The following is a 26,067-nucleotide window of genomic DNA, read 5'->3' as shown; positions in this document are numbered from 1 at the left end:
GTATTTGCAGTAAATCAAATTTACTCACATCTAATATTTAATTATACCAAATCATATAATATGATATAGTTAAGTGAAAATACATACTTAATTAACCATAACCAAGTGATACAAGTGAATGTAAAAGACATTTGTCATATATTCATTGTGATTAGTAAAACAGGCTAGGAGTAAAGGTTATTTTACTGGGCGAGGCACAAGCCGAGCTACCCGCAGCTCTTGCTCAAATAATGTATTTGGTGTTTTAAATTTATTAAATATGTATAAATATTAAATTTAGAATCCATTCATTAACACTTGAAATCATCATTCTAAAATTCAGAACTCATAGGGTTGAAATCCTAGCTCCGCCTTATGATTTGTGGTTACTGATTACAGATTGCTCTATACAACAAACTAAATGTTACTATAATACATCCAAGTTTAGTACAAAGAACTTATAATTCTTCTCAAGTAGGAGTAATTAATTGGTTCAAGCTAAGTTAGTATACTTTGGAGCTTTACATTTGAATACATATTATTCATTCGTGCTCTGGTTTGAAGTTTCTGTAGGCTACAACTGCATAAAAAGGATCAGATGAAGATGATAACAACCCTGTCAACTGCATTATCCAATTCAAAGGCCATTGATTTTGTGGAGCCGCACCATCTTTTTCAGTTGGTAATTTGCGTATCACCTCTGGCTGCGTAAATCCTTGAACGCACTGGAAATATTGCACCACAAGTTGCACCCTACCATATCCTGTACTGTCCCTCCATGCACTAATTGCTTTCTCATAGAACAGTCTATTACTGAAGCTTACAATAAACACGCCTCCTGGTTTTAGACCACGAAATACCTCGGCAAACACCTGAAAATTTAATTAATACTATTATAGATCGTTTGGTTAATTTGTGAGCAAGTTGTATAGGAATTTTGATGCAAGATACTCAGTGTATTTTCACAAGTACGGTCTAGGCAAGAACTATCATATTATTAAAAATTATTGGAGCGTTGTATTTGTTATCAGCAGTGACAAATCCAGAATTTTCATCAAGGGGTATCAAAATATAAATAGTTAGATATATCGAAAAGTCAAGGAGAGTCAACATATAGTAAATATACAAAAAAATAAAAAAAAAATTATCTAGAAAAATAGTGTAATTTTGACACCCCTTGCTTCAATGTGGCTCCGCCACGGGTTATCAGATGATTGGGATCATGTTTATATCGTGTTAAATTATAGATATTGGTTTATCATCTAAAACATGTGTTTGGTTTTGAATTTTATAGATGAATTCGTAAGAATTATTACTCACCTATGACCTAGATTAATAAATCCTGATGTTGAAAAATTAAGATGATAGATGCTAAAATAGGCCACATAAATAAAGCTTGTACTCGTCTTACAAATATGTAAGTTCTATTAAAAACAATTTAGTTCTCATAATCTTAATCAATAGTTTAAACAAAGAAATAATACCCACGGCTTAATGATCAACTAAACTAGTAGTAATAGTCTCAAGAGAATTTTTTTCATTTATGGGATTCGACACAAGTATTGTTAATATGTAGTATATTGTTATTTCACATTAAAAAGTCAATATAATACAAAGCACCAATATGCAACATAATTATTAATATAATGATCAATATATAAACTAAGCCTCGTCTTGTTAATGCAAAGTTTAGTAGTAATAATATATCTGACGATCAATTCCTTAGTCATGTTACGATTTGCTAACATACGCTTCACCAATAACATATTTCGCTTATCGAGAGTCAAATTACGTGAACTTTGACCAATATTTTAAAATATATTTTTTATCATATTGACATGAGAAAAATTGTAATTTATAGTACTTTTCCAATAGTTTTTGATTACCTAGAGTTTAATTTTAAAATACTGAATTGAACTAATCCAATTTAACTTTAAAATTTAGTTAAATTAACTCTCGATAAGTAAAATATGTCATCTAATTTGAAACAGAAGGAGTACTACGATTTGGAACTTGTGTGGCTTATAATCAACCACACATTTTGCAACCTGTATGTGGTTGTGGTAACACTTGATTTTATCCCTTCTCGTCCAAATTAGGTGCACAAAATCTTGACAAGTTCGGATTAGCCATCCATTAATCTTTATCATCTAATTAAGGGACCATTTAGGTTAATTAAATTACTGACCTTCTCAGGCTGTTGAAGATATTGCACACTGACTGTACACAAAACAGCATCAAAACTACAATTTTCAAACTCAAGTTTCTGATCTTGATTCAAATCCTTCACAATGAAATAATCCAATCTGGGATTCTTGGCCAACTCTTGAGCATTAAGTCCATGACCCACCACCCTTTTGTACTTCACCTCTTGTGGTAAATGACTGACCCATGAGCTCATAAGGTCAAGAATCTCAAACTCGGGCCTCAAGCGTTCCCTGTAAATATGTGTGTTAAATGGTCGAGTTGGGCTAAATAAGGGCTAATTAAAATGCGGTAAATTTAAAAATAGCCAGATTTATAAGTGGTAATTGAAAAATAGCTACAGTTTCAAAAGTAATTGAAGTTTAGCCATTTTTCATGTAAAGATAAATTTGAACAAAATCAAAATCAGGGAAATATTCTGGCATAATCTGGAGTTCCAGCATAATATACTTGTCCAGCATAATATGCTGGAAGTTCATACACAAGTGTACCAATCTCCAGTATATTATGCTGGAACTTTTCGTGTTGCAGCAAAATAGTGGCTATTTTTCAATGACTTTGCAAACGCTAGCTATTTTTCAATTACCAATTCGAAAACTGGCTAGCCCGTGCTATTTTTACGATTAGATCGCAAGAAACATCAAATGGATCAATCATGCACAACTCACTCGTACCTGTAAAGATTTGTTAAAGAGGAAATGAAACGATCATCAACGTGTGTCACAAATCTTGGGTAAGCATAGAATTCTCTGTCTGGTAAAATGTTAAGTTTGGTTCTTCCTTCTTGACTAAGAACCATACGTTTGATTTTTCCTGCTGTTGATTCTGTTGAATTATCATCTCCATTATAGGCTTTGGGAATTGTTTTGATTTTAGTTGGAAGAGGAAAGAATTGTAAGTTTGATGAATTGGTAAATTGCCATGTTTTTGGAGATATGGTGAACCACATGACTTGTTTGCTTAGAGATGAACATAGAAATCAATTTATGAATTTTTTATTTTTTTTGGATCTTTTAACATTCACCAGTGGCTGAAATTACTTGTAGGCCCATAGGGAAATTGGACTGGTGGCTGCACGTGGTTTCCAGTAAAAATGAGGCTACTATCTAGGAATTAACTGAATTTTAGTTTTTTAGTTCAGGAGAAAAATATTCTGAGTTGTCCTTAAGTTAAGATTTTTTATTCAAAATTTCATGACAAAATAAGTACTAATTAATCCCTAAATAGCATGCCTAAGAATGACAATTTATGCACTTGCCCCTAGTTTCAACCATTTTACATTCAGCCCCATGATTATTTGCACTAGCTAAAATTTCTTGAAGAATTAATCAAATAGCTCGACTCAACCATTTAAACTAAAAAAATAACTTACAAATGTTACTAATATATATATAGAGAGAGAGAGAGAGAATTTATGTATAATATGTGTACAGTCAATATATGCTAGTAAGGAAAAGTAAACAATAAAATCGGCTGGCTATATTTGGGTAAAGAATCAAATTGTTTTATCTTAGTTTCTCATTCATAGCTCCTTCGGCTCCGTTTTCTTTTTTTTTAGTTTTCCACCCGGTGTTCGGTACCCGTATTGGAGTCCGACTATATCTGAATTCGCGTCGTGTAAGGCCTCATTCGGGGGGAAGCGCTCCCTACCAAAGATTTTTTCATACTCAGGGCTCGAACCCGAATCATCGGCTCCGTTGCTACTACTATACTCCAACTTAGTGCTCTCCACTACTTGTCTAGATTTGAACTATGGAAATAGAAGGTAGCATTATATATGCACTACAAATTTTTGTATATAGTCTGTTTATTTCATTCTTTAAATGGACGGAAAAAATTAAATCTGGTATGCGTGGTGCATTAACCATTTTTTTATTTAGTTAAGAAGTGTAAAAAAGGAAAAACGAAACTGTAATTTTCTGCTTGTGTATTTGATGAATGAAGAAAAACTTGTTCTTCTCAAATGTACAATGCTAAACATATATACAGAAGAAAAGCTTTAGGGTAACCTCCTGCATTAGCAAGTGGCCAAGTTGTACATTAAAGGAATACAAAGATGGAACAAATAATTAAATAAAAAAAGTATGGAAAAACTACCTAAAATATAGTGTAGCATGTGATGTACACTAAATTGTGTATTCTGAACAAGGCAGTGGCACAAGTGGGCCGGTTGAGCAGGCCTAATTGTGTAGACCACAATTAGGCCCAAAAATATTAAACTGTCCAAATGCCAATTAGGCCCAATGCCCCTCAACCCGTCCAAATACCTTAAATCCGTCCAACATACCAAACACCACTCAAATCAAAACTTTCTGCCTCAAACCCTTCGAGAACTTTCGATTCCAACACCCCCTTCAAGATGGAGGGGGTAGACGACACACCCAGGTTGCCCAAATGATCACGATGAAGAGGTCCGGCGAGTGGTTTGGTGAAGAGATCTGCTAACTGGGCAGAAGATCTAACAAAGGTTAACGAAATCAGCCTAGCTAGGTATTGGTCGCGTACAAAATGACAATCGATTTCAACGTGCTTCGTCCGTTCGTGAAACACAGGGTTTTTTGCTATGTGAATTGCTGCTTGGCTATCGGAGTAAAGAGGGACTGGAAGAGAGATAGGAATTGACAAATCCTCAAAAAGACGGACCAACCAAGTGAGCTCTGCAACTACTCGCCGCATAGATCTGTATTCTGCTTCGGCGGAACTGAGCGAGATGGAAGTTTGCTTCTTTGACTTCCAAGAGATCGGAGAGGTACCAAGAGAAATATAAAAACCACTGACCGACTTCCTCGAATCCGGGCAAGTGGCCCAATCGGAGTCACAAAAAGCTAGGAGCTTGAAGGAGGAGGAAGCAGACATAAAAAGCCCTAGCCCAGGATCTTTGAGCAGATACCGAAGAACACGGAGTGCTGCATCTAGGTGGGGTTGTCGAGGGTCCTGCATGTACTGACTGAGGTGCTGGACAGTGAAGGATAAGTCTGGGCGGGTGTGAGTGAGGTAGTTAAGTTTACCAAGGAGATGACGATACAAGGTGGGATCTTTCACTGGTTCCCCTATGTGAGTAGACAAACGAGTAGACGAATCGAGTGGAGAAGAAACAGGGGACAAGTGCAGGGAGTCAAATTCTCGGAAAAGGTCTAAAGTGAATTTGCGCTGAGAAAGGAGAAGTCCATCTGTTTCTCGGACAATTTCCATGCCTAGAAAGAAATGTAAGTCCCCGAGATCTTTAATTTTGAACTCTTGATTGAGAAAGTTTTTCAAAGCATGTAGTTCTTTGGTGTCATTACCTGTCAAGAGTATATCATCCACGTAGACAGCCACTATAGAAACGGAAGAATCTGATCTTTTAAAGAACAAAGAATAGTCGTTGAATGAGTGAGTGAATCCCTTAAAGTTCAAAGCAGTTGTAAGTTTAGCATACCACTGACGAGATGCCTGTCGTAGCCCATAAATTGATTTCTTTAGCTTGCATGCATGAGTAGGTGAAGTAGGTATAACTCCAGGTGGGAATTTCATGTACACTTCTTCATTTAGATCTCCATGTAGGAAAGCGTTATTCACATCTAGTTGATATAGACCCCATCCTTTCTTTACGGCAGTGGCTAGTATGCATCTAATTGTGGTCATCTTCACCACCGGTGAAAAGGTTTCATTGAAGTCTATTCCCTCTTTTTGTATGTCTCCTCTAATGAACAATCTTGCCTTTAGTCTTTCCACACTCCCATCTGAATGGTGTTTAACCTTATAGACCCATTTGCATGGTAAAGCTTTCCTCCCTGGTGGTAATTCAACCACTTCCCAAGTCATATTAAGTTCAAGTGCCTCAATCTCTTTATTCATTGCTTCTTGCCACCCTGGGTGATGTGTTGCCTGTAAATAGTCAGTAGGTTCTTGTATATTGGACAATGTGTTTAGCATATGTTGATTGGTAGAAGATAGTCCACTGAAAGATATATATGTAGGTTTAACTGGTGCGAGAAAGCAGGAGTTGCTAACATCTGTGAGTTGGAGTGCATTACAGATAAAATCTTTGAGATAAGATGGAGTTGTGTGTGGTCTGGTAGACTTCCTAATAAGAACATCCATCGTAGAATCAGAATCCAAAGCAGGAAAAACTGGTGTAGATGTATGTGGTTGATTAGATGTAACTGGAGAATTTGGAGAGAAACTAGAAACAGAGATAGAGGGAATAGGTGAACTAGGACGGCTTGAATAAATGGGGGAAGAACAGGAGTCACTTGATGCAGTAGCCTCTTTGGAGGTTTTAGTGTGGGGTCTGATCGGAAAAGATAGAGGTTCAGGAATTTGATGGTTTGTAGAAAATGGAGCAGTGGGTAAAGAAATCTCAGAAAAAGAATTAGACTTAACAGAAGCAAAAGGAAAGAATTCTTCATGAAATATAACATCTCTAGAAACGAAAGGCTTCAAATTCTTGAGGTTCAACACCTTGTAACCCTTCTTTCCATGAGGATAACCTAAGAACACACAAGGTATAGCTCTAGGTTCAAACTTAGTTCTTTGATTTGAGACAGTAGAAGCAAAACACAAACACCCAAAGCATCTAAGGTTAGAGTAATTTGGCTTGCTTGAAAAAAGGACTTCATAAGGAGTCTTAAGCTTTAAGACACTTGAAGGAAATCTGTTGATCAAATAGGTTACTGTAAGAAGGCAGTCACCCCAGTATGATGTAGGCAGGTGTGATTGGTACAACAAGGCTCTAGATGTCTCTAAAAGATGCCTGTGCTTTCTCTCCACCACTCCATTTTGTTGTGGTGTGGATACACAAGTGGTTTGATGAATAATACCTAGTGACTCAAAAAATTCTGATTGAATTTTACCACTTCCCAATTCAAAAGCATTATCCGACCTTATGATTTTCACCTTGCTATTAAACTGTCTTTCTACCATAGCTATAAAACCTCGTAGAATAGTGAATGCATTGGATTTGTTGGTTAGTAGGTAGGTCCATGTGCCTCTACTGAAATCATCAACAATTGTAAGGAAGTATTTAAAACCATCATATGTAGCACTATTGTATGGTCCCCAGGTATCCACATGAATTAATTCAAACACTTTCTTAGTGAAAATAGAACTAGAGGGAAATGGAAGTTTGGACTGTCTTGCCATAGGACAAATAAGACATGGACTAGAGAATGTGGAACACTTGGATATAGAAACTGATGAAACATTTTTCATATTGCTAAGGGGCATATGGCCTAATCTGTAGTGCCATAGCTTGTCTTTTACAGTTGAATCAGAAAAGCTAAAACATGAATGCAAACTAAGATTGGAAATAGAATTCCTTCTTGGAATAAAAACACTTCTAAATTTGAGTGCACTCTTAGACACTGGTGTTGTATGTCTGGATCTGAAAATGTAGAGGCCCCCTTCCTCTTTACCAATCTCCAACAGGCTCTTCACTGAAGGGCCCTGTAGAAGAAAACATGAAAAAGGTGTGAATAAAACATATTGCTTGAGTTGTCTGCACAACTTGTGCACAGACAACAGATTATATTTGAAAGATGGAACGTAAAGAACATTTCGAAGAATTAGATTAGGCAAAAGAGAAATGGTTCATGAATGAGTGACCTGAACTCTGTAAGAGTTTGGGAGTTTTACCATGAGAGGTTTAGCCAAAGTTTTTAATTCTGTAAAAAAATCTTTGTTGAAAGACATATGTTCTGTTGCTCCACTATCCAATATCCAAGACTCATCATTGATTTGAATTAAACAGGCTAAATTCTCACATAAATTTGTCATACCAGCATGGCTCACATTTGCTGCAACATCAGGGGTTTCTGCACTGGAATGTCCCACTCTCACTTGCTGAAGAAGCTGCAGTAGCTCAGCCACATTTTCTTTGGTGAGATTCTGAACTCCTGATGCACTTCCCTCTTCATTTTCTTGATTTGAGAAGGAAGCTTTGTTTGCCTGGGCACTTCCTTGAAATCTTTTCTCCCTTATGAACTTGAAATCAGCTGGAAACCCATGAATTCTATAGCATTTCTGGATGTTATGTCCAGGTTTTTTGCAATAGGAACAAATTCCCAAATACTTCTTAGATTCAAAACTTGTTTTCTGCATCCTGTTCTCATTAAATTTTCTGAAACTTCCTTGTTGGTTGGTAGCAATGAATGAGGCAGATTCCCCTGAGTATGCAGGGGTAGCATGTATCTCCCTTTGCTTCTCGTCTTGAATCACAAAAGAGTATGCTTGTCCAATGGAGGGTAAAGGTGATGACAATAGAATGTTACTCCTTACCCCAATAAAAATATCATTTAGCCCCATTAGGAACTGCAAAAGTCTTTCATCTTGGTGTGCTTTTAAGCTTTTGACTTTTGCACCACACTCACACTCACATACACAAACAGAAAATGTATTGAGTGCATCTAGTTCATCCCATAGGCTTTTGATTTTGGTGAAGTAAGTTGATACACTTGAATTACCTTGCACTACTGAACTTAATTCCTTTTGTAATTGGAATAACTTTGCTCCATTTGCCTGTCCAAATCTGTCTTCCAGGTCACTCCACAAATCTTTTGCACTTTGTGAATAAAGCACACTTTCAGCTATCTCTTTGGACAAAGAGTTGAGAAGCCATGAAAGTACCATGTCATTACATCTACCTCATGTCTGCTGGACAGCAGAATCAGTCTTAGGGATGATAAGAGTACCATCGATGAATCCCAGCTTGTTCTTTGCAGACAAGGCAATGATAACTGCCCTTCTCCAACCTCCATATCCTTTGTCATCAAAAACTGAGGATACAAGGTTCATCCCTGGGTAGTCAGAAGGATGAAGGTAATAAGGGTGAGTGGAGTCAATTGCTCCTGAAGCAAAGGTCACTGCAGGTGCAAGAACATTAGTGGTGACAGTAGAGGCAGAAGCTAGAGTGTCGGATGATTCTGGTGAAGTACCTATATAAGATAGTGACAAGATGAAGATGAAAGAAGAAAAGAAAGGAGCTGGTTTGTGACTGAGAAAGCAGAAAAATACCAGAATTAAACCTGCTCTGATACCATGTAAAAAAGGAAAAACGAAATTGTAATTTTCTGCTTGTGTATTTGATGAATGAAGAAAACTTGTTCTTCTCAAATGTACAATGCTAAACATATATACAGAAGAAAAGCTTTAGGGTAACCTCCTGCATTGGCAAGTGGCCAAGTTGTACATTAAAGGAATACAAAGATGGAACAAATAATTAAATAAAAAAGTATGGGAAAACTACCTAAAATATAGTGTAGCATGTGTTGTACACTAAATTGTGTATTCTGAACAAGGCAGTGGCACAAGTGGGCCGGTTGAGCAGGCCTAATTGTGTAGACCACAATTAGGCCCAAAAATATTAAACTGCCCAAATGCCAATTAGGCCCAATGCCCCTCAACCCATCCAAATACCTTAAATCCGTCCAACATACCAAACACCACTCAAATCAAAACTTTCTGCCTCAAACCCTCAAACCCTTCGAGAACTTTCGATTCCAACAAGAAGTGGGAAAAGTCCGTTTACACTTAATTCAAAGTATTAAAAAGGACTATAGACGAAGAATAAATCATGGAATACATGTTAAAGGAACTGCCTAAACTTTTCTTTATACTTGAATCACATTCTTCCATGTGTGAATTAAAAAAGTTTTCCAACTTGAAATAATGAAATGTACCAAGGAAAATACCATAGAAAATTAGAAACCAGCTAATAGAAAAATCTCTGTTTTCTTTTAAAATTTAAATGAACATGAGTGCCTGATTCTTTTGCATCAAATCATCAATTAATTAGCTTGCTCATCGTATCCTCCTAATTTGGGGAAATTAAGTCTCCAAATGATACTACTATATTTTAACCAGTCATGCTATATAATTTAAATTAATTATTTCGAATTCAGCTAAATTTCGGCGTCACTTATTGTCTTACTTCATAATGTGTGTACGAGAAATATCACCAATACTTATTTAATGAAATAAGAGGAATTATATCAACAAAAAAAAAGTGTACGAGAAATAAATAGGTGTATAATAAAAAAGCCTTTTTACACGTGTGCGCTATTTTTCCTATAACACTAGTCTTAGTGTACGCGCGTTGCGCGTGTAATTTTTTTAATGTATATAAACTTTTTTTAAATCACATAATGATTATTAAAGAATATTTTGAGTTATAAAAGAAATTAGTAGAAAAAAATCAAGTCCCTGAACATGATAATATTATTTAACTAATTCAACGAAGAAAAATATTTACCTCAAAAAGTTCCCAAATTCTTTACTATATTATTCACATATTTGATTAATTTATTTAAATTGCATGAATGCCACCTTTTCAATTCTTTGCCCACAATCATATATGAATTTAATCATGGCAAGGCATAGAAATTTTATCACTTTGGGTGGTTATAATTTCTTTCAAACTCCATTAGAGTTGCAATCAAAATTTATCGTCTTTGCTTGTATTTAAAATAAAATTATAGAATGTCAAGAATTTGAAAGAGAAAAGTAAAATACTTACCTTAAATCCAGAATTTAATCATGAAGAAAATTTATGGAACAATTGACGATCATTATGCTCAATCCCAAAGCTTCTACTCAATTGATTAGAGTCTAACGTGTTATAAAATAATAAAAGAAGAAGAACAATATTGGAGAAAGGGAGAGAGGAAATTCTTATTGAATTTTGGGATGAATTACAATGGAATAAAATCCTCTATTTATAGGGAGAGAGTGACTTAGCCACCAAGTAATGAACCCTAGAATCTCTCTAAATATAGACATTCACCATAAATATAATTCTATTTATAACACTTCACCAATTTATAGCAAAATTAAAAAATCACCAAAATCTTTTTGAGTTCCTCTCCGGTGTATTGTAATCATCTAGGTTCTAGTGATGATCAAATTTATTTAAAGCTATTACAAATTTTTCTATTAAAAATATGATATCATCAAATGTTATAAATCTGAAAATAATATTGTATATGCACACTTATCTATATATTAAATTTAAATTCTTTTTATTAATTATATTTTTAAATTATTATAATGTAATCTTATATATAGTTCTTTTTTGGGTAACGTACTTATAGTGTTAACCTCTGTTTGCTTTATGTCTATTTCCTAATTAAGAATTCAATAATTACGTGAATTTCGTCTTTTAAATTTGATAGGAAGATGTATCACAATTGTAATTTGGAACTGAATTCAATTGGAATTTAATTGTCTTATTCTTCTTGTAGTTGACGTCAAATACATTTCTAGATATTTAGTTGATTTTAGTCCTTAATGTTGGGATTTCCTAGGATGTTCAAATAGGAAAATTTTTAATAACTAATTTTTTAGTTAATTTTAACGTCTTGTATATTAGGAAAGTAATTAAATGATTATTGCTAAAATAGTAAGAAAATAATAAAGTCTATTTCTAATTATTATAAAAATAATTAAAGTGACTATTATATCCGGTATGAACTCTATTTTTAAAGGGATAAAAAGACGAACGACATTTCGCTAAGGGCCTTCGTGCTTTTAATATAATATAGATAAGTCAGTGGTCACCGGTCATAAAACTATTACTAGTAGAATCTTCCATGATTGATGATACATCTTACATCCAACCGCGGCGAAATAGTTTTTTGGCCAAATACATATACAATTCATTTAAATTGGCATTATTTTTTGTTTTGGCACTTTATTGTTATCTTATTTCATTTTAGCCCTTCAATTTTATTTTTTATGTTCCACTTTAACACAAAAGCTGAAACCAGGCAAAAAATATAGCGCGTGTATACACACAAATCTAAGGTGTAATAAATATCCATTTAAATGTTACCACCTGATTTTTTCATCCATGTCAAACGGGTCAGTACTAAAATACCTGAACGTGACCATATTTTTTGTGAGTTTATTCGATCTAAACGGGTCAAGTATGAAATCGGCAAATGAAAGCTTTGGAACTTAGAGAATGAAGATGGGGCAACAGTGGATGAAAAAATATGGTCGGGTTCAAATATTTTAGTATTGACCCGTTTGACATGGATGAAAAAAACAGGTGGCAACATTTAATTGAATATTTATTATACCTCAAATTTGTGTATACACACGCGCTATATTTTTTGCACTGGTTTCAGCTTTTGTGTTAAAGTGGAACATAAGAAATAGAGTTGGAGGGCCAAAATGAAACATATAAAATAGAGTTGGAGGACCAAAATGGAACAAGGTAGAGATAAAGTATCAAAATAAAAAATGGTGCCAAGTTGGATGGGTTGTATATGTATTTGGCCTAGTTTTTTCAACGATTTTCTGAATTGTGAGTAGGAAGTTATTAGCATAAATACAACAACAACAACAACAACAACAACAACAACAACAACAACAACAACAACAACAACAACAACAACAACATACCCATTATTATTCTACATCGTGGGGTCTGAAAAGAGTAGTGTGTAACCTTACCCCTACCTTATGAGGATAGAGAGGTTGTTTCCAATAGACCCTCGACTCAGGAAAGTATAAGCACCACATTAATGAAAATATAAACAAGAACGGACAGTGCTAAAAAGGCATATAAAAGCAGAATAAAAACAACAAGACAGTAATGTGATCAACATTAAAAGAAAATAACGGTTAGTCATAAAAACCTACTGCCCAAAAGAAAGGAGACTGCATGCCAATACTACTGTTATAAACACTCTAGACTACCTACTCTACTACTCTAATCCTCGACATTCATACATTCCTATCAAGGGTCATGTCCTCGGTCAGCTGAAGTTGCGTCATGTCTTGCCTAATCACCTATCCCCACCTTTTCTTTGGCCTACCTATACCTCTCCGTAGGCCCTCCAATGTCAACCTCTCACACCTCCTCACCGAGGCGTCTGCGCTACTCCTCCTCACATGACCAAACCACCTAAGTCGCACTTCCCGCATCTTGTCTTCAATAGGGGTCACACCCAGCTTGTCGCGAATAACCTCATTTCTAATTCTATCTAACCTGGTGTGCCCGCACATCAATCTCAACATCCTCGTCTCTGTACTACCTTCATCATTTGGATATGAGCGGTCTTGACTGGCCAACACTTAGCCCCATACAACATCGTTGGTCTGATTATCACTTTGTAGAACTTACCCTTAAGTTTCGGTCGATGAACACCATATGCAAGTCCTTCTTTCTCTCTCTATACTGCTCCATCAATCTCCTAATAAGGTCAATGCCTTCTATAGTCGAACACCCCGACATAAATCCAAACCGGTTTTCAGAAATAGATACACTCTTCCTCACCCTTAGCTCTACCACTCTCTCCCAGACTTTCATAGTATGGCTAAGCAGCTTGATACCCCGATAATTATTGCAATTTTGGATATCACCCTTGTTCTTGTATATAGGAACTATCATGCTTCACCTCCACTCTTCGAGCATCTTCTTCGTTCTAAAAATGATATTAAATAATCTAGTGAGCCACTCCAAGGCTGCCTTGCCCGTGCTCTTCCAAAACTCCACTGAGATTTCATTCGGCCCGATCGCTTTGCCCCTCTTATTTTACGCATAGCCCTCTCAACTTCATCAGTTCTAATCCGTCTACAATACCCAAAGTCACAACGACTCTCGGAGAGTTCCAAATCACCCAGTACAATGCTTCTGAAAGTTATTAGCATAAATGAACCTCGAATATCCCATAGCTAAAAATAAAGGGAAATTGTTAAATCTTAGTTTTTCCGAGGAGATTTTGTGAATTACTAAGAAAAGAACAACTAAAATTGTAAAAGGTAAGTCATTTAATATTGAATGAATAAATTTATTATATATTGATAAAATAATCATTAAATCTCTCATTCAGATTTGGTTTATCTAGATTGCAATATTGGATAGATAGGCGCTCTCTCTATATATATAGCAGTAAATGATACACCATACTGTAAAATTAAATTGTTAGTACTAAAATTATTCTTGGCTAATATATATCATCATTGTGCTTCTTCAAATGATGATATTAGCTTTCTTATTTGGTATTGTAACTTTTATCTTAATCTTTCACCAATTCTTCTTTGTTAAACATGAGCCTAAAGGCTTACCTAGTGGGAGCATGGGCTTGCCCTTTGTTGGAGAAACATTTGGCTTCTTTACACCTCATAAATCATTCTCCATTGGCAACTTCTTACAAGAACATCGCTCTAGGTACTAATTCATTTTTATTTTTATGCATAATTTTATGCTTTCTCTTTAGGTTGTTAATTCGGAAACAACCTCTCTGCCTTTATAGGGTAGGGATAAGACTGCGTACACACTATCCTTTCCAGACTCCACGTATACAATCTCTCTTTTTTTCCTTTTTTTTCGTTTTTTCTTTTTGCTTTTTGGAAAAGAATGTGAAAGCTATTGTATTTTCCTTATATATTAGGTTAATTTCATCAAAAATTTGCATAATCGTGAAACACCAAATATAATTTTGTACTAGTATTAATACCCTCGCGGATGCGCGGATACTAATCATGTCAAATATTTAAATTATCTGGATTGTATGTAAATAATCTTAAAATTTACACTTTCTCAATAAATATAGATAATCATTGGATATTAACTACATGAAAAAAATTAACCATTTTTTCTATTTTTTTTTTGATACCATTCTTGCCGGTGTCATTGGATCCTAAAAATAGTCGGGAAGCAAAATAATAACTCATACTTATGGCAAAATAATTAAATATTGAGACAATGAATGACTCTTTGGATAAGACTTAACTCTTTTACTACTACTTAAAATTCTTATTTGGTGTGTGGTATCTCTTAAAAAATATTTTTTTCTTAAAATTTTGGTTTCTAAAACATTATTTTTATAATAATGTAATTGAAAATATTATTCTTAATTCTAAAATCATTTTAGTTGGCTATCTAAAAATATTTCTTTAGCTAGTGAATTTTTTTACTCCATTTTGATATTTGACATTAATCATGTTAAATATTTGAGTTATTTGAATTATATGTAAATAACCTTAATATTTAAACCTTCCAAAGAATCACTTGCATATATTCAAAAAATATTTCTATTTTGAAATTTTGAACTCTTATTTGGTATGATTTTATCTTTCAAAAACTATTTCTATTTTGAAATTTTAATTTCTAAAACTTTATATATATTATAATAATGATTATCTTTATAATGATGCAAGTGAAGATATTATCTTTAATTTAAAATTCACTTTAATCGGCTATCTAAAAATTTAAATGATTCTTTGGACGGATTTATTTCAGTATGACTCCACTTTAAGTTTATCGATATCTCTAGCCCCAGAATTTAAAGTTTTAATACCCTATATATACAAAAAAATTATTTTTGAATCATTAAATGTTAAATTAGTTGATTATTATTATAAAACATTGCATACACCGTCTTAAAGTTGTCATGTGGTTTATTTTTCGATACCATACTTGGCTTAAGATCAATGCAAACTACTCAAATTGCATTCCGATTCAAATTCGAATATCATATCAGTTTGTTAGTAATAGTGATTTTTTAAAAATGACACATAATGTAAATTAAAAAAAATATTTGAAGATATTTTTGTCTTATAATCTATGTATTTGAGTTGAAAAAATATATTTGAAATCAATGAGATTAACTTTCAAACTTTTTATACTCAACAAAGATGAAACATAAGAAGAAATTTGTTGTCATCTTTTATTTCTTGTTTTTAGATCATTATAATATTTTTTTCAATATTTATTTTCTTTTATCTTATTTTTTATGTCATTATTTCTTTTGTTACAAAAAATAATTTATTGCACTATAAAAGGATGAGTTTTAATAAAAATTGTCTACATATGAACTTTAATTATATTTTTAGTCTTTTGTTGAAATTATTTCATATTTTTCTTTTGACTTTTTCTAATCAGCTTAAATAGGTGCTAACCCGACCACTTAAATTAAAAAATTGAATGATGTATAATTTATATATAATCCATATAAAATGTGTGTATAATCGTGTGTTGTCGGTATATCATCTATTTATATTAGCTATAAAAAATAAATAATAAATATGGCCGGATATTATGTAAATGTTCCATAAGATTTTAGTTTTTTGAGTTTATCCACGATGTAACTTCTATAATAATAATTTTAAAACTCTCTAATAATGTTCAAAAATATCTTATCTTTTTATTATCTTTGAATTAAAAAAAGTAAAGAGTTTTTTCAAAATAATTTGTTTATATTTTTAAAAAAAATTATTCCACTTCATACCATTTTTTTCTTTATATATACTCTTTGTTACACTTAAAAGTCGCTATAGAAACTATCAATTAGAAACCAGATTATCTCTTGTTGAGTTTGAAAAAAAAACCTTTCACATAACCTTTCAGATTATCTTTTTTATATTCAAAACTAATATTCTTCAACGAAAAAAATATTACAGCCGTGCAATATTGGCTTGACTACAGCTAAATGAAGGGGTTTCAGCTTATACCCTTCAATTCCTTGAATGTGCTAAATTGAAATTAATGATAGCAATTGTATAGCCAAAGTTTTGTTATTTGTTTGATGTCCATTTATGCAAATTGACCCTTTAAACAAATATTCTTCAATAAGAAAAAAGAAACAATTTTTTTTTTAATATTGACTGATTTTGTGATGTTTCTTTCACCAGCATGTATGTTTACTTTATTATATATGTAAGTAAACTTTTATTTGGTTTTGTAAACTCTTTTTTTGTTATTTAGATAAACATAGACGTGTACCCTATATATTATATTTATTTTAAAAGAATTTCATTTTATTCAAATCTAGCTACAGTGTTTCAAAGAACTATATTTATAGGATTTTAAATGTGAAAGAGTTTTATAGTTATATGGAGTAGTTTTTTTTTTGCTAGAGGCGAAGTAGTATTTAAATAATTATAAAAATATTAAAAGTTCCTAACATGATTGCATATGATCATTAACCAAATTAAGTATGATAACATGATAAAAAAAAGATAAATTTTATTTTTAATTTAAATTCGAATTTTAGAACTTTATCTATAAATTCAAAATTATCTTTTAATTTAAATTCCGTATATATATAAAAAAAAACTAAAATAGTCAAATATAGAATAAAGTTACCATATACTATGGACATTTATTAGCTTGCCACTTGGCTTAACCATAATGTCAATTATATATGGTAACTTTCTTGCTTTAATATATATATATATAGATTTTCTTTATATATACTCTTTGTTACAATCACTTTTAGCCCGCACAAGAAATTATTTATATTTGGTGGCTGAAAAGTGTATAAAATTTGTATAATTTTTGTATATAACATACAAAATATTTATATACAAAAAAAAATACAAATTGTATAAATCTTTTGGCTATTATTTTTATAGCGGCTATACAGTTTCATTGTTCCTATTTTGACCCAATAATTTGAGAATCAATTATGGGCTCAACCGGATCAAGTCTAAAAACATCCAATCCATTAAAACTTGAACAAGTTGAGCGAGTTACAAAAAAATATATTAATTTTGTCACCTCTAATTGTGCTCAAGATATGTTTTTTTTTTTTTTTTGGCTTATTTCAGATATGGAAAAGTATTCAAATCCAATCTTTTTGGCTCTCCAACCATTGTTTCATGTGACTTAGAGTTCAACACATTTGTCCTTCAGAATGAAGGCAGGTTGTTCCAAAGCAGCTACCCTAAATCTGTTAGAGACATTCTTGGCAAACACTCTTTGATTCTTGCCACTGGTGATCTTCACAAAAAATTCCGAAGTATTGAAGTTGGCCTCATCAATAAATTCAAGTGCAAACCCGATTTTGTCGATCGTGTTGATAAGTTATGTAGCTCGTTAATGGAATCATGGAGAGGAAATCAAGTGGTTCTCTTATCAAAAGAAGCTAAACAGGTTCAGGAAGAAAATAATATCGTACTACGTACCTTTGGTCAATATTATTTGATATTAATTTACTTGTTAATTTTCGATAACGATAAATATTTTTGAACAAATTTAGTTTGTATTTGCAGTTTAGCTTTAATTTGATGTTGATGAATGTACTGGACATGGAACCTGGAGAGCCACTAGCTTTGCAATTATTAGAAGATTTCTTGACTTTCATGAAAGGATTTGTGTCCATTCCAATAAACTTTCCTTGGACATCCTATGCCAAGGCTCTTAAGGTGCTCTTACTGTTTTTTATGTTTTGGTGTGTTTGATATTCTACCCTTCGGGGTAAGGGTAAGGTCTGCGTACATATTACCTCCCCAGACCCCACTTGTGGGATAATACTGGGTCGTTGTTGTTGTTGTTGTTGTTGGTGTGTTTGATATGACAAAAATTATTATTTGAAAAATATCTTTCGGAAAATAAGTTATTTTCTTGTGTTTAAAAAATAAATTACCAAAAGGGAAAAAATGACTTTCCTCACTTTTGGGCGAAAATTATTTTCTTCACAATTATTTCAATTCTTAACTTTATGTCTCTGCTTTAACTAACAATTGGCCATTTTTGTAAATTTTTAACATTCAAATTTTGTACAATGAAATGTTTCTTGTAGTTAGTAGTTAGAACTGAGGCCAGGGAAATGAAAAGCTAAAATCTGGGGCTTATGTCCAGATTAAGCTTGATTGTTTGTAAATATTTCTGAGAAATGAAAGTTCTTTAATTACCAAAAAAAAAAAATCAAATATTTTATCAAAAAATACTATCAAGCTTGCTAATTTTATTATTAATCTTTAAAAAATATTTTCACTCTCCAACAAATAAACACCAAAAAGTTATGTCAAATTTTTTGAAAAATAACTTCAGTCTTACCAAACACTCCGGATTTAACAATTGATTCATTCTCTCCGCGCAGGCTCGTACGAGGATCTCGTCCACCTTGAAGCAAGTAGTGAAAGATAGAAAAAAGAGAAAAGATTTGAGGATTAATGAGCTAGCCATTTTTAATGAGAATTTATTCAAAGAACACTTAACTGATGTGGAGAAAGTAAGCATTTTACAAGACATTCTGTTGGCTGGTTATGAAACAACCTCAGGACTTCTGTCCCTACTCGTCTATTTTCTTGCCCAATCACCAAAAGCTCTCCATTACTTGAAGGTATAAGAAAGCACAACTCATTTTAACTTGATCTTCAAACACATTACTAGTAGGGCGGCTTTATAAAATTGATGGCCTAAAGTCAATTTGTAAAGGAAAACCTTATTTGAATTAATACTCCCCCATTTCTTCGTTTTAAGTCCATTTAAAATAACAAGACCCCTTTATAATTTTTAAGATAATATAACTACCAATATTAACATATATGCATCATATGATCAGGATGAACATCGAGCATTAAGGAGAAAGAAAGAGGAAGGGGAACCCATAAACTGGGAAGATTATAAGCAAATGAAATTCACCAGTATGGTAAATATTCGTAAATCTAGTCTTTCAATTAAAACTAATCAATTGCTTATATATTGATATGAACGATTGTCTCTTGGACTTTTATAGTACGCACTTACATTAAGAGCTAAGAAATAAAAAATTTAATTTTAGGGATTTTTAGACTATAAATATAGTTTAAGATATGATGATGATGATGATAGTAAGTTATTTATTATTTGTATGAGGTTTCTAATTACATATTTATCAAGATTATTGATCTGCAATTATTTTATACAAGATTAATGCACCTAAAATCTTATTATAATTTAGGTCATTAATGAGACTCTACGTTGTGGCAACTTGGTGAAGTTTGTTCACAGGGAAGCTATCAAGGATGTAGAATTCAAAGGTTTGTTAACAAAAAGTCATATAAGATTTCTTATTGCTTCCAACACTCAGTTTTCTACTTTAATTTAAATCATTCACATTATTCATATATACATATAATCATTTCAAAATTAAATTTGATGATTATATCCACTATATACATAGTCATCTAAATGTTCGTTTCTTTATCAATGTGATGGAAGTGCAGGATATCATATACCAGCAGGATGGAAAGTTCTTCCTATCTTGTCCGCTGTACATCTTGATCCATCCCTACATCAAAATCCATCAGAATTCAATCCTTGGAGATGGGCTGTAAGTAATTTTTTTTTTACTTTTCGAGTAATACTTTTTTACAGACGATACATTAAAATCCCTTTTTCAGGATCCAACCACAAGCAAGAAGGTGATCCCATTTGGTGGTGGATTGCGGCTATGTCCAGGATGGGAACTTGCTAAATTGGAAGCAGCTTTATTCCTACACCATCTTGTCATTAATTATAGGTATTATAATCAGAGATGGCAAAATGACTCAATTTGTTCAAATATATATATGTAGTTACAATGTTAATTTAAATTTTGATATGTTCTTATCTTAAGTTCTATTTTATCTAATAAAATATTTATCAATTGTGTAGGTGGACAGCGAAAGAAGATGATCATCCAATGTTGTATCCATATTTGGAATTCCCGAAAGGATTGCTAGTGACTTTGGAAGCAGAAACAAGTAAATTTTGAGGATATTATTTCTTTAAGGTGATGGACAACAAGGACAAAGTGATAGAATGAGATTAATAGAAGTAATTGTTTGACAAATTTTAAATAACAAAAAGATGCTGCAGATTTACCAAGGTTGAGCTTATTATGGCAATTATTTTTACGACTATGTAAAATTCTGCTTCTACATATACTTTTTCGTCGTCATTTTGGTAGACACTTCATTTACCATCAAAATAAATATTATTCGTCAATTGTCGTGAAAATAATACGGGCTAGTCAGTTTTCGAACTAGTAATTGAAGAATAGCCAATGTTTGTAAAGTCATTGAAAAATAACCACTATTTTGCTGCAACACGGGAAATTCCAACATAATATACTGGAGATTGGTGCACATGTTTATGAACTTCCAGTATATTATGCTGGAACTCCAGCACATGAAAAGTTCCAGTATAATATACTGGAGATTGGAGCACTTGTGTACGAACTTCCAATATATTAAGTATGTTGAAACTCTATTATATTATGCTGGAAGTTCACATGTAAAAAATTCGAACTCTAATATATTATGCTAAAATATTTTCTGAATTTTGAACACTGTTTTCGTTCAGATTTATTTTTACATGAAAAGTGACTAAATTTTAATAACTTTTGAAATTATGACTATTTTTAATTACCACTTGTAAATCTGACTATTTTTTTTAATTTCACGTCAATTGTAGTGGTAACCTTTGGGTCCCAAAGCCCAAATGCACGGGGGCATTTGCATCTATACCCGCTTTTTGTGTCATATTTTAACTTGTGCCCGCTTTGCAAAAAATTGCAAGCGTACCCGCTTTTTCGCATAACTTCAGCACACGGGGCTGAAGTAGCAAAGGCAATCACGCAAAGCTTCAGCATCCTAGTAGCTGGGTCTGAAGTTCAGCTCTAGAGCTGAAGTTTTTGTGTCGTAACCGGGAAACTTCAGCTCTAAGCTAAAGTTTTTGTGTTGTAACTGGAAACTTCAGCTCTAGAGCTGAAATTTTTGTGATGTAACTGGAAAACTTTAGCTCTAGAGCTGAAATTTTTGTCTTTGTAACTTCCATAACTATGCGATAGCATGTATATATGTATGTCGGTTCTTTTTTCATAAAAGGTTTTCACTTGCTTTTAGGAGTACAAAAGTATTTCAAGGATGAGGCTGACTTACTTTACTTCATCTGTTTCCAGCCCAAGTTACTTCACAGTTCTTGTTTCGTGCCATCCCATGGTCACTAGAAGAATCATACAATGGAACAATGACAAGATTCTTCACAAATTTCTATGCATCAAGTTATTTATTTCATCAAATTATAGAAACTGGTGGCTATGTTGTATGGATTTGCTTGGCTGGTACAAAACTTAATATCTTATGTCGTTGAAGTCATCCTCCATGCCAACGAGAGTAATATGCTTAGTATATTTGCTTTAGCTTCATTAATCAAAGAGAGCAATGTTGAAGTCATCGTTGTAGAAGAAGAAAAAAGAAAATGAAGGAGGAGAAGGGGGGAGAAAGGGAGCTGAAATTGTTTAAAAAGTGGATACAAATTAAAAGATTTTAAAAAAAATAGGTATAGGTTAAATAGGGGCGACCAAATAGGGCGGCCCTGCAATTTTTACAAATGCACGTGCAGCATGCCCACTTCAATGATAACCAAAATTGTCCCTGGTCATCATTTTCTACGAGTACTCAACAATAACCTTTAACACTAAAAAATGGAAATAAATAAATAAATGACGTGTAACACTAAGAAGAAAGAACAACGTCTATTAAAAAAAATTCAGTTCAAGAAGATTGGTGGATTGCGAAAGAAATTGAGCATTCAATTTGAAAACTTTTATGGGCAAAGAATGGAATAGTTCAATAGAACGTTATAAATTTCTTCGAAAATTATTATACAATTGATGAGGAACAAATGTAATATGTACAGGTTGCAAAAATATTAACTAAATTTTTTCATCTTTAATAACTATATATGCCAACAATCTTGGTCGGATTTTCAGTCGCACCTGACATCCAATGTATGTTTAGAAAGTAAAAAAGGAAAAAGAAAGAGCAAGGAAGCTGCTAATCAAAACCATATAACACTTTGTGTTCCTTGTATATATGTACTGATATTGAATTAGGCAATTGTCCAATAAAGTTGCTCCTCACATGGCTGCACTTTAGGGGACATATTTCTTTATTTTTATGTGACACTATCTGTATTGGAAAAAACTGAATCTAAATATTGAAGATGACGTGTCATGACACATGGACTGGTCAAAAGGTCAAAACGCAATAAATAGCCAAGAGGCACGGGAGACAACAGATATGAGGAGAAGAAAACAACATAGGTGTGGACCGTTACTCAAATAGGTACGAGTCTCGTACCTATTCGAGTCATTTAAAGACCGAAGATCGGAAGAAGTTGAAGATACGAATCTGATGACGTAAAAGAGTCTAAATACAACATTAAATATCAAATACGTTAGAGAATTTGAATTAAAAAGAAATGATTGTGTAACGTTTCTTTTAATGTCATTTATTGCTCATAATTGCCTCATTAAGACAAAGGCATTACATCTTCTCCTAAGAATCAACTATAAAAGAAGAAGGACTCAACATCTGTAAGACCAAGAAATATTATTGAGATTACACTGAAATACAAAATTACTTATTACTTTATTATTCTCAAAAGTCTTTTATTATTTTCGCCTCCAAATTATCAGTAACCCGAATTTCTCTATATTTCTAAGCTTTGACCAAAGACTCAGATTTTTGGTTAAACAAATTGGTTCCGTTACCGGGAATCTGATAATCTTCTCTTTTAAGCTACATTCCAGCCGTTGTTATCATCATGTCAAACAACAATAACAGTGAAAACACCTTGGGAAACCATGAAAATCAAATCCATCAAAATCAAGGAGATTTACAGAACATTGACGTGGTTCCCTCCCCTCAAAATTCACCAAGTCAATCTCGTGAAGGCACTCCTGCTCCTGAATCTCGTGTTGATCAACAAGAGCAATCTGAACATTTTGAAGGGGTGGATGAAGCTTTACAAAAAGTAATTTATGCACGGGTTAACAAAGCTCTTCAGGCTCTAGTTAGTCGATTACCTATTGCACCACCCACACCTACACCTAATAATAATACATTGGAGAATCCTCGTTTTGGCCTTGTTAATTCTGGAAATGGAGGAACTCCCAGTGAACCACAGGAAGGAGAACCAGGTAATTCGAATAATTTTCATTTGCAAAATTTAGTATTAACTTTGCAGAAACAGCTTAAGGAACAAAATGAGCGCATCGAGCAAATCCCTGGAGTTCCCCCTGTAATTAAAGGAGTGGATGTGGATAAATACTCACAACAACCTTGGAAACCAAGTGATGCTCCCTTCCAATCCCTAAAAAGTTCAAAATGCCTGACATCTCGAAATATGATGGCACAACAGTCCCACGTGATCACGTAACTGCATTTACAACAGGCGTGAAAGGCAATGACTTGACCAAACAAGAAATTGAATCAGTACTGGTCAAGAAATTTGGAGAAACACTCACCAAGGGTGCATTAACCTGGTATTCTTTTTTACCCGAAGATTCTATTAATTCTTTTGCTGAGCTTGCAGATTCTTTTATTAAAGCACACTCGGAAGCTCAAAAGGTTGAGAAAAGAATGGAGGATATTTTCAAAATCAAGCAAGGGGACTCCGAGTTGCTCAGGGATTTTGTTGATAGATTCCAACGTGAAAGAATGACTTTACCTCGTGTACCTGATAACTGGGCTGCAATAGCTTTTGCGAGCAACTTAAATGACAAAAGCTCAAAAGCCACGAGAAGACTTAAAGAAAGCCTTCGAGAGTTTCCTGCAACCACGTGGAATGACGTTTGTAACAGGTATAGTACGAAGTTTCGAATTGAGGAAGATATCGTACCTCAGTTTTGTCAGGAACATAGGAGCAATTCCAGGAGATCAGAAACCGAAAAAAGATCAGGTAAAAATAGGTACGATCCATATATGGGACCTGCAGTGAAAGACTCACGGTCAAAGCAGCATAGTCAACGATATGATCAAAAATCGAGGAACAGGGAATCTGGTTCTTCATCAAGGTTCAGAAATGACCGAAACAGACAAGAGTCACGAGATAATGACAGTAGTTTAAAGGCAAGGTTCGGTGGATATAATTTTAATGTCACTACCTCCGAGCTCGTAGCTGTTTTGAGGAGCATGGGAGATAAGGTACGATGGCCAAAAGAGATGCGGTCAAATCCAAATAGGCGCATTCCAAACCATTGGTGCGAATTCCACAATGATCACGGGCCCAAAACTTCAGAATGTAGATTCTTACAAAGTGAAGTAGATCATCTATTGAAACAAGGGTATCTCACTGAATTATTTAGTGAGAAAGGTAAGCAAGCCTATATGAAAAATAAGCAGGAGCCACCAAAGCCCCCTTCACCCAAGAGAACCATGAATGTTATAAGTGGGGGTGAAGATATTCACGGTGTAACTTATACGGCTTCCAACAAGGTTTCTAAAGTAACGATAACACACGGTAAACGGGTACGACAGGTTTTAGAAAACGAAAGTATTTCTTTCGATGATGCAGATACCGAAGGAGTAATGACCCCACATAACGACGCACTGGTAATATCTTTACTTGTATATGATACTAATGTAAAACGAGTTTTGATTGATCCAGGAAGTTCCGTGAATATTGCACTATTAAGGGTATTACGTGAAATGCAAGCTGAAGACAAAATGATACCTAAGGCGCATACCCTATCCGAGTTCGACAATTTAAGTGTGGTAACAAAAGGAGAGGTAATTCTAACAACTTTTGCTGCAGGTGTTGTTAAAGAAACTAAATTTCAGGTAGTAGATATGGAAATGGCTTACAATATGATCATGGGGAGACCTTGGATCCATGATATGGATGATGTCCCATCAACTCTACATCAAGTTATTAAATTTCCATCACCGTGGAGAATTTGCCAAATTCGTAGGGATCAGCAGACAGCCAGAAGCATCAACGCTGTAATAGATTCGAGCACCGTAAATAAAGAAAAATAGCAATTACAGGAAACAGTTGAAGGTATCAAGGATCAAACCTCAACCGAACAATAAAAGACAGATTTAGACTCGAGACCTAATACAATTCAGGAACCTGAAGAGAATGAAGATATCAAAACAACAATTGAAGAGATCGAGGCTGTGATATTATTTGAGCAATGGCCTGAACGGAAGGTTTATATTGGAGCCAATTTAAGCTCAGACATGCGAGGTATGTTAATTGAATTTTTAAAAGCTAACGTGAATTGTTTTTCTTGGTCCCATGCTGATATGACAGGAATACCATCGGATGTGATGACTCACAAACTAAATGAAGACCCATCCTTCACACTAGTAAAGCAAAAGAAAAGAAAGCAAGGAGCTTTCAAAAATCAGGTGATT

The 26,067-nt window shown here is 33.6% G+C and overlaps 2 protein-coding genes across 2 annotated transcripts; one reads left to right on the top strand and one right to left on the bottom strand.

The window, feature by feature from the left end:
• Nucleotides 1-385: 385 nt before the first annotated feature.
• LOC107766813 (uncharacterized) lies at nucleotides 386-3,195 on the bottom strand. The gene is made up of 3 exons (XM_016585684.2): nucleotides 2,859-3,195; nucleotides 2,168-2,417; nucleotides 386-851 (listed from the first exon to the last, which is right to left on the bottom strand). The coding sequence occupies exons 1-3, from the start codon at nucleotides 3,131-3,133 to the stop codon at nucleotides 522-524; spliced, it is 855 nt and encodes a 284-aa protein (XP_016441170.2). The 5' UTR covers nucleotides 3,134-3,195; the 3' UTR covers nucleotides 386-521.
• An 11,051-nt stretch (nucleotides 3,196-14,246) lies between these two features.
• LOC107776917 (cytochrome P450 724B1-like) lies at nucleotides 14,247-20,717 on the top strand. The gene is made up of 9 exons (XM_075248957.1): nucleotides 14,247-14,338; nucleotides 17,722-18,046; nucleotides 18,166-18,318; nucleotides 18,996-19,238; nucleotides 19,461-19,547; nucleotides 19,839-19,863; nucleotides 20,104-20,210; nucleotides 20,281-20,399; nucleotides 20,534-20,717. Exons 1-9 carry the CDS (start codon nucleotides 14,247-14,249, stop codon nucleotides 20,631-20,633), a joined length of 1,251 nt encoding a protein of 416 aa, XP_075105058.1. The 3' UTR covers nucleotides 20,634-20,717.
• The last annotated feature ends 5,350 nt before the right edge of the window (nucleotides 20,718-26,067 follow it).

The sequence above is a fragment of the Nicotiana tabacum genome, chromosome 3 (assembly GCF_000715075.1).
Source record: "Nicotiana tabacum cultivar K326 chromosome 3, ASM71507v2, whole genome shotgun sequence".
NCBI lineage: Eukaryota > Viridiplantae > Streptophyta > Magnoliopsida > Solanales > Solanaceae > Nicotiana > Nicotiana tabacum.
The sequence above is the reverse complement of the archived record's forward strand: the minus strand, read 5'-3'. Positions and strand labels throughout refer to the sequence as shown.

Coding starts and splice junctions, on each gene's coding strand:
- LOC107766813 (XM_016585684.2), bottom strand. CDS start 3,133: ATGTGGTTCACCATATCTCCAAAAACATGGCAATTTACCAATTCATCA. Junction 2,418..2,858: donor TCTTTAACAAATCTTTACAG/GTACGAGTGAGT, acceptor ACATATTTACAG/GGAACGCTTGAGGCCCGAGT. Junction 852..2,167: donor ATCTTCAACAGCCTGAGAAG/GTCAGTAATTTA, acceptor TTAAATTTTCAG/GTGTTTGCCGAGGTATTTCG.
- LOC107776917 (XM_075248957.1), top strand. CDS start 14,247: ATGGGCTTGCCCTTTGTTGGAGAAACATTTGGCTTCTTTACACCTCAT. Junction 14,339..17,721: donor TTACAAGAACATCGCTCTAG/GTACTAATTCAT, acceptor GGCTTATTTCAG/ATATGGAAAAGTATTCAAAT. Junction 18,047..18,165: donor TATCAAAAGAAGCTAAACAG/GTTCAGGAAGAA, acceptor TTGTATTTGCAG/TTTAGCTTTAATTTGATGTT.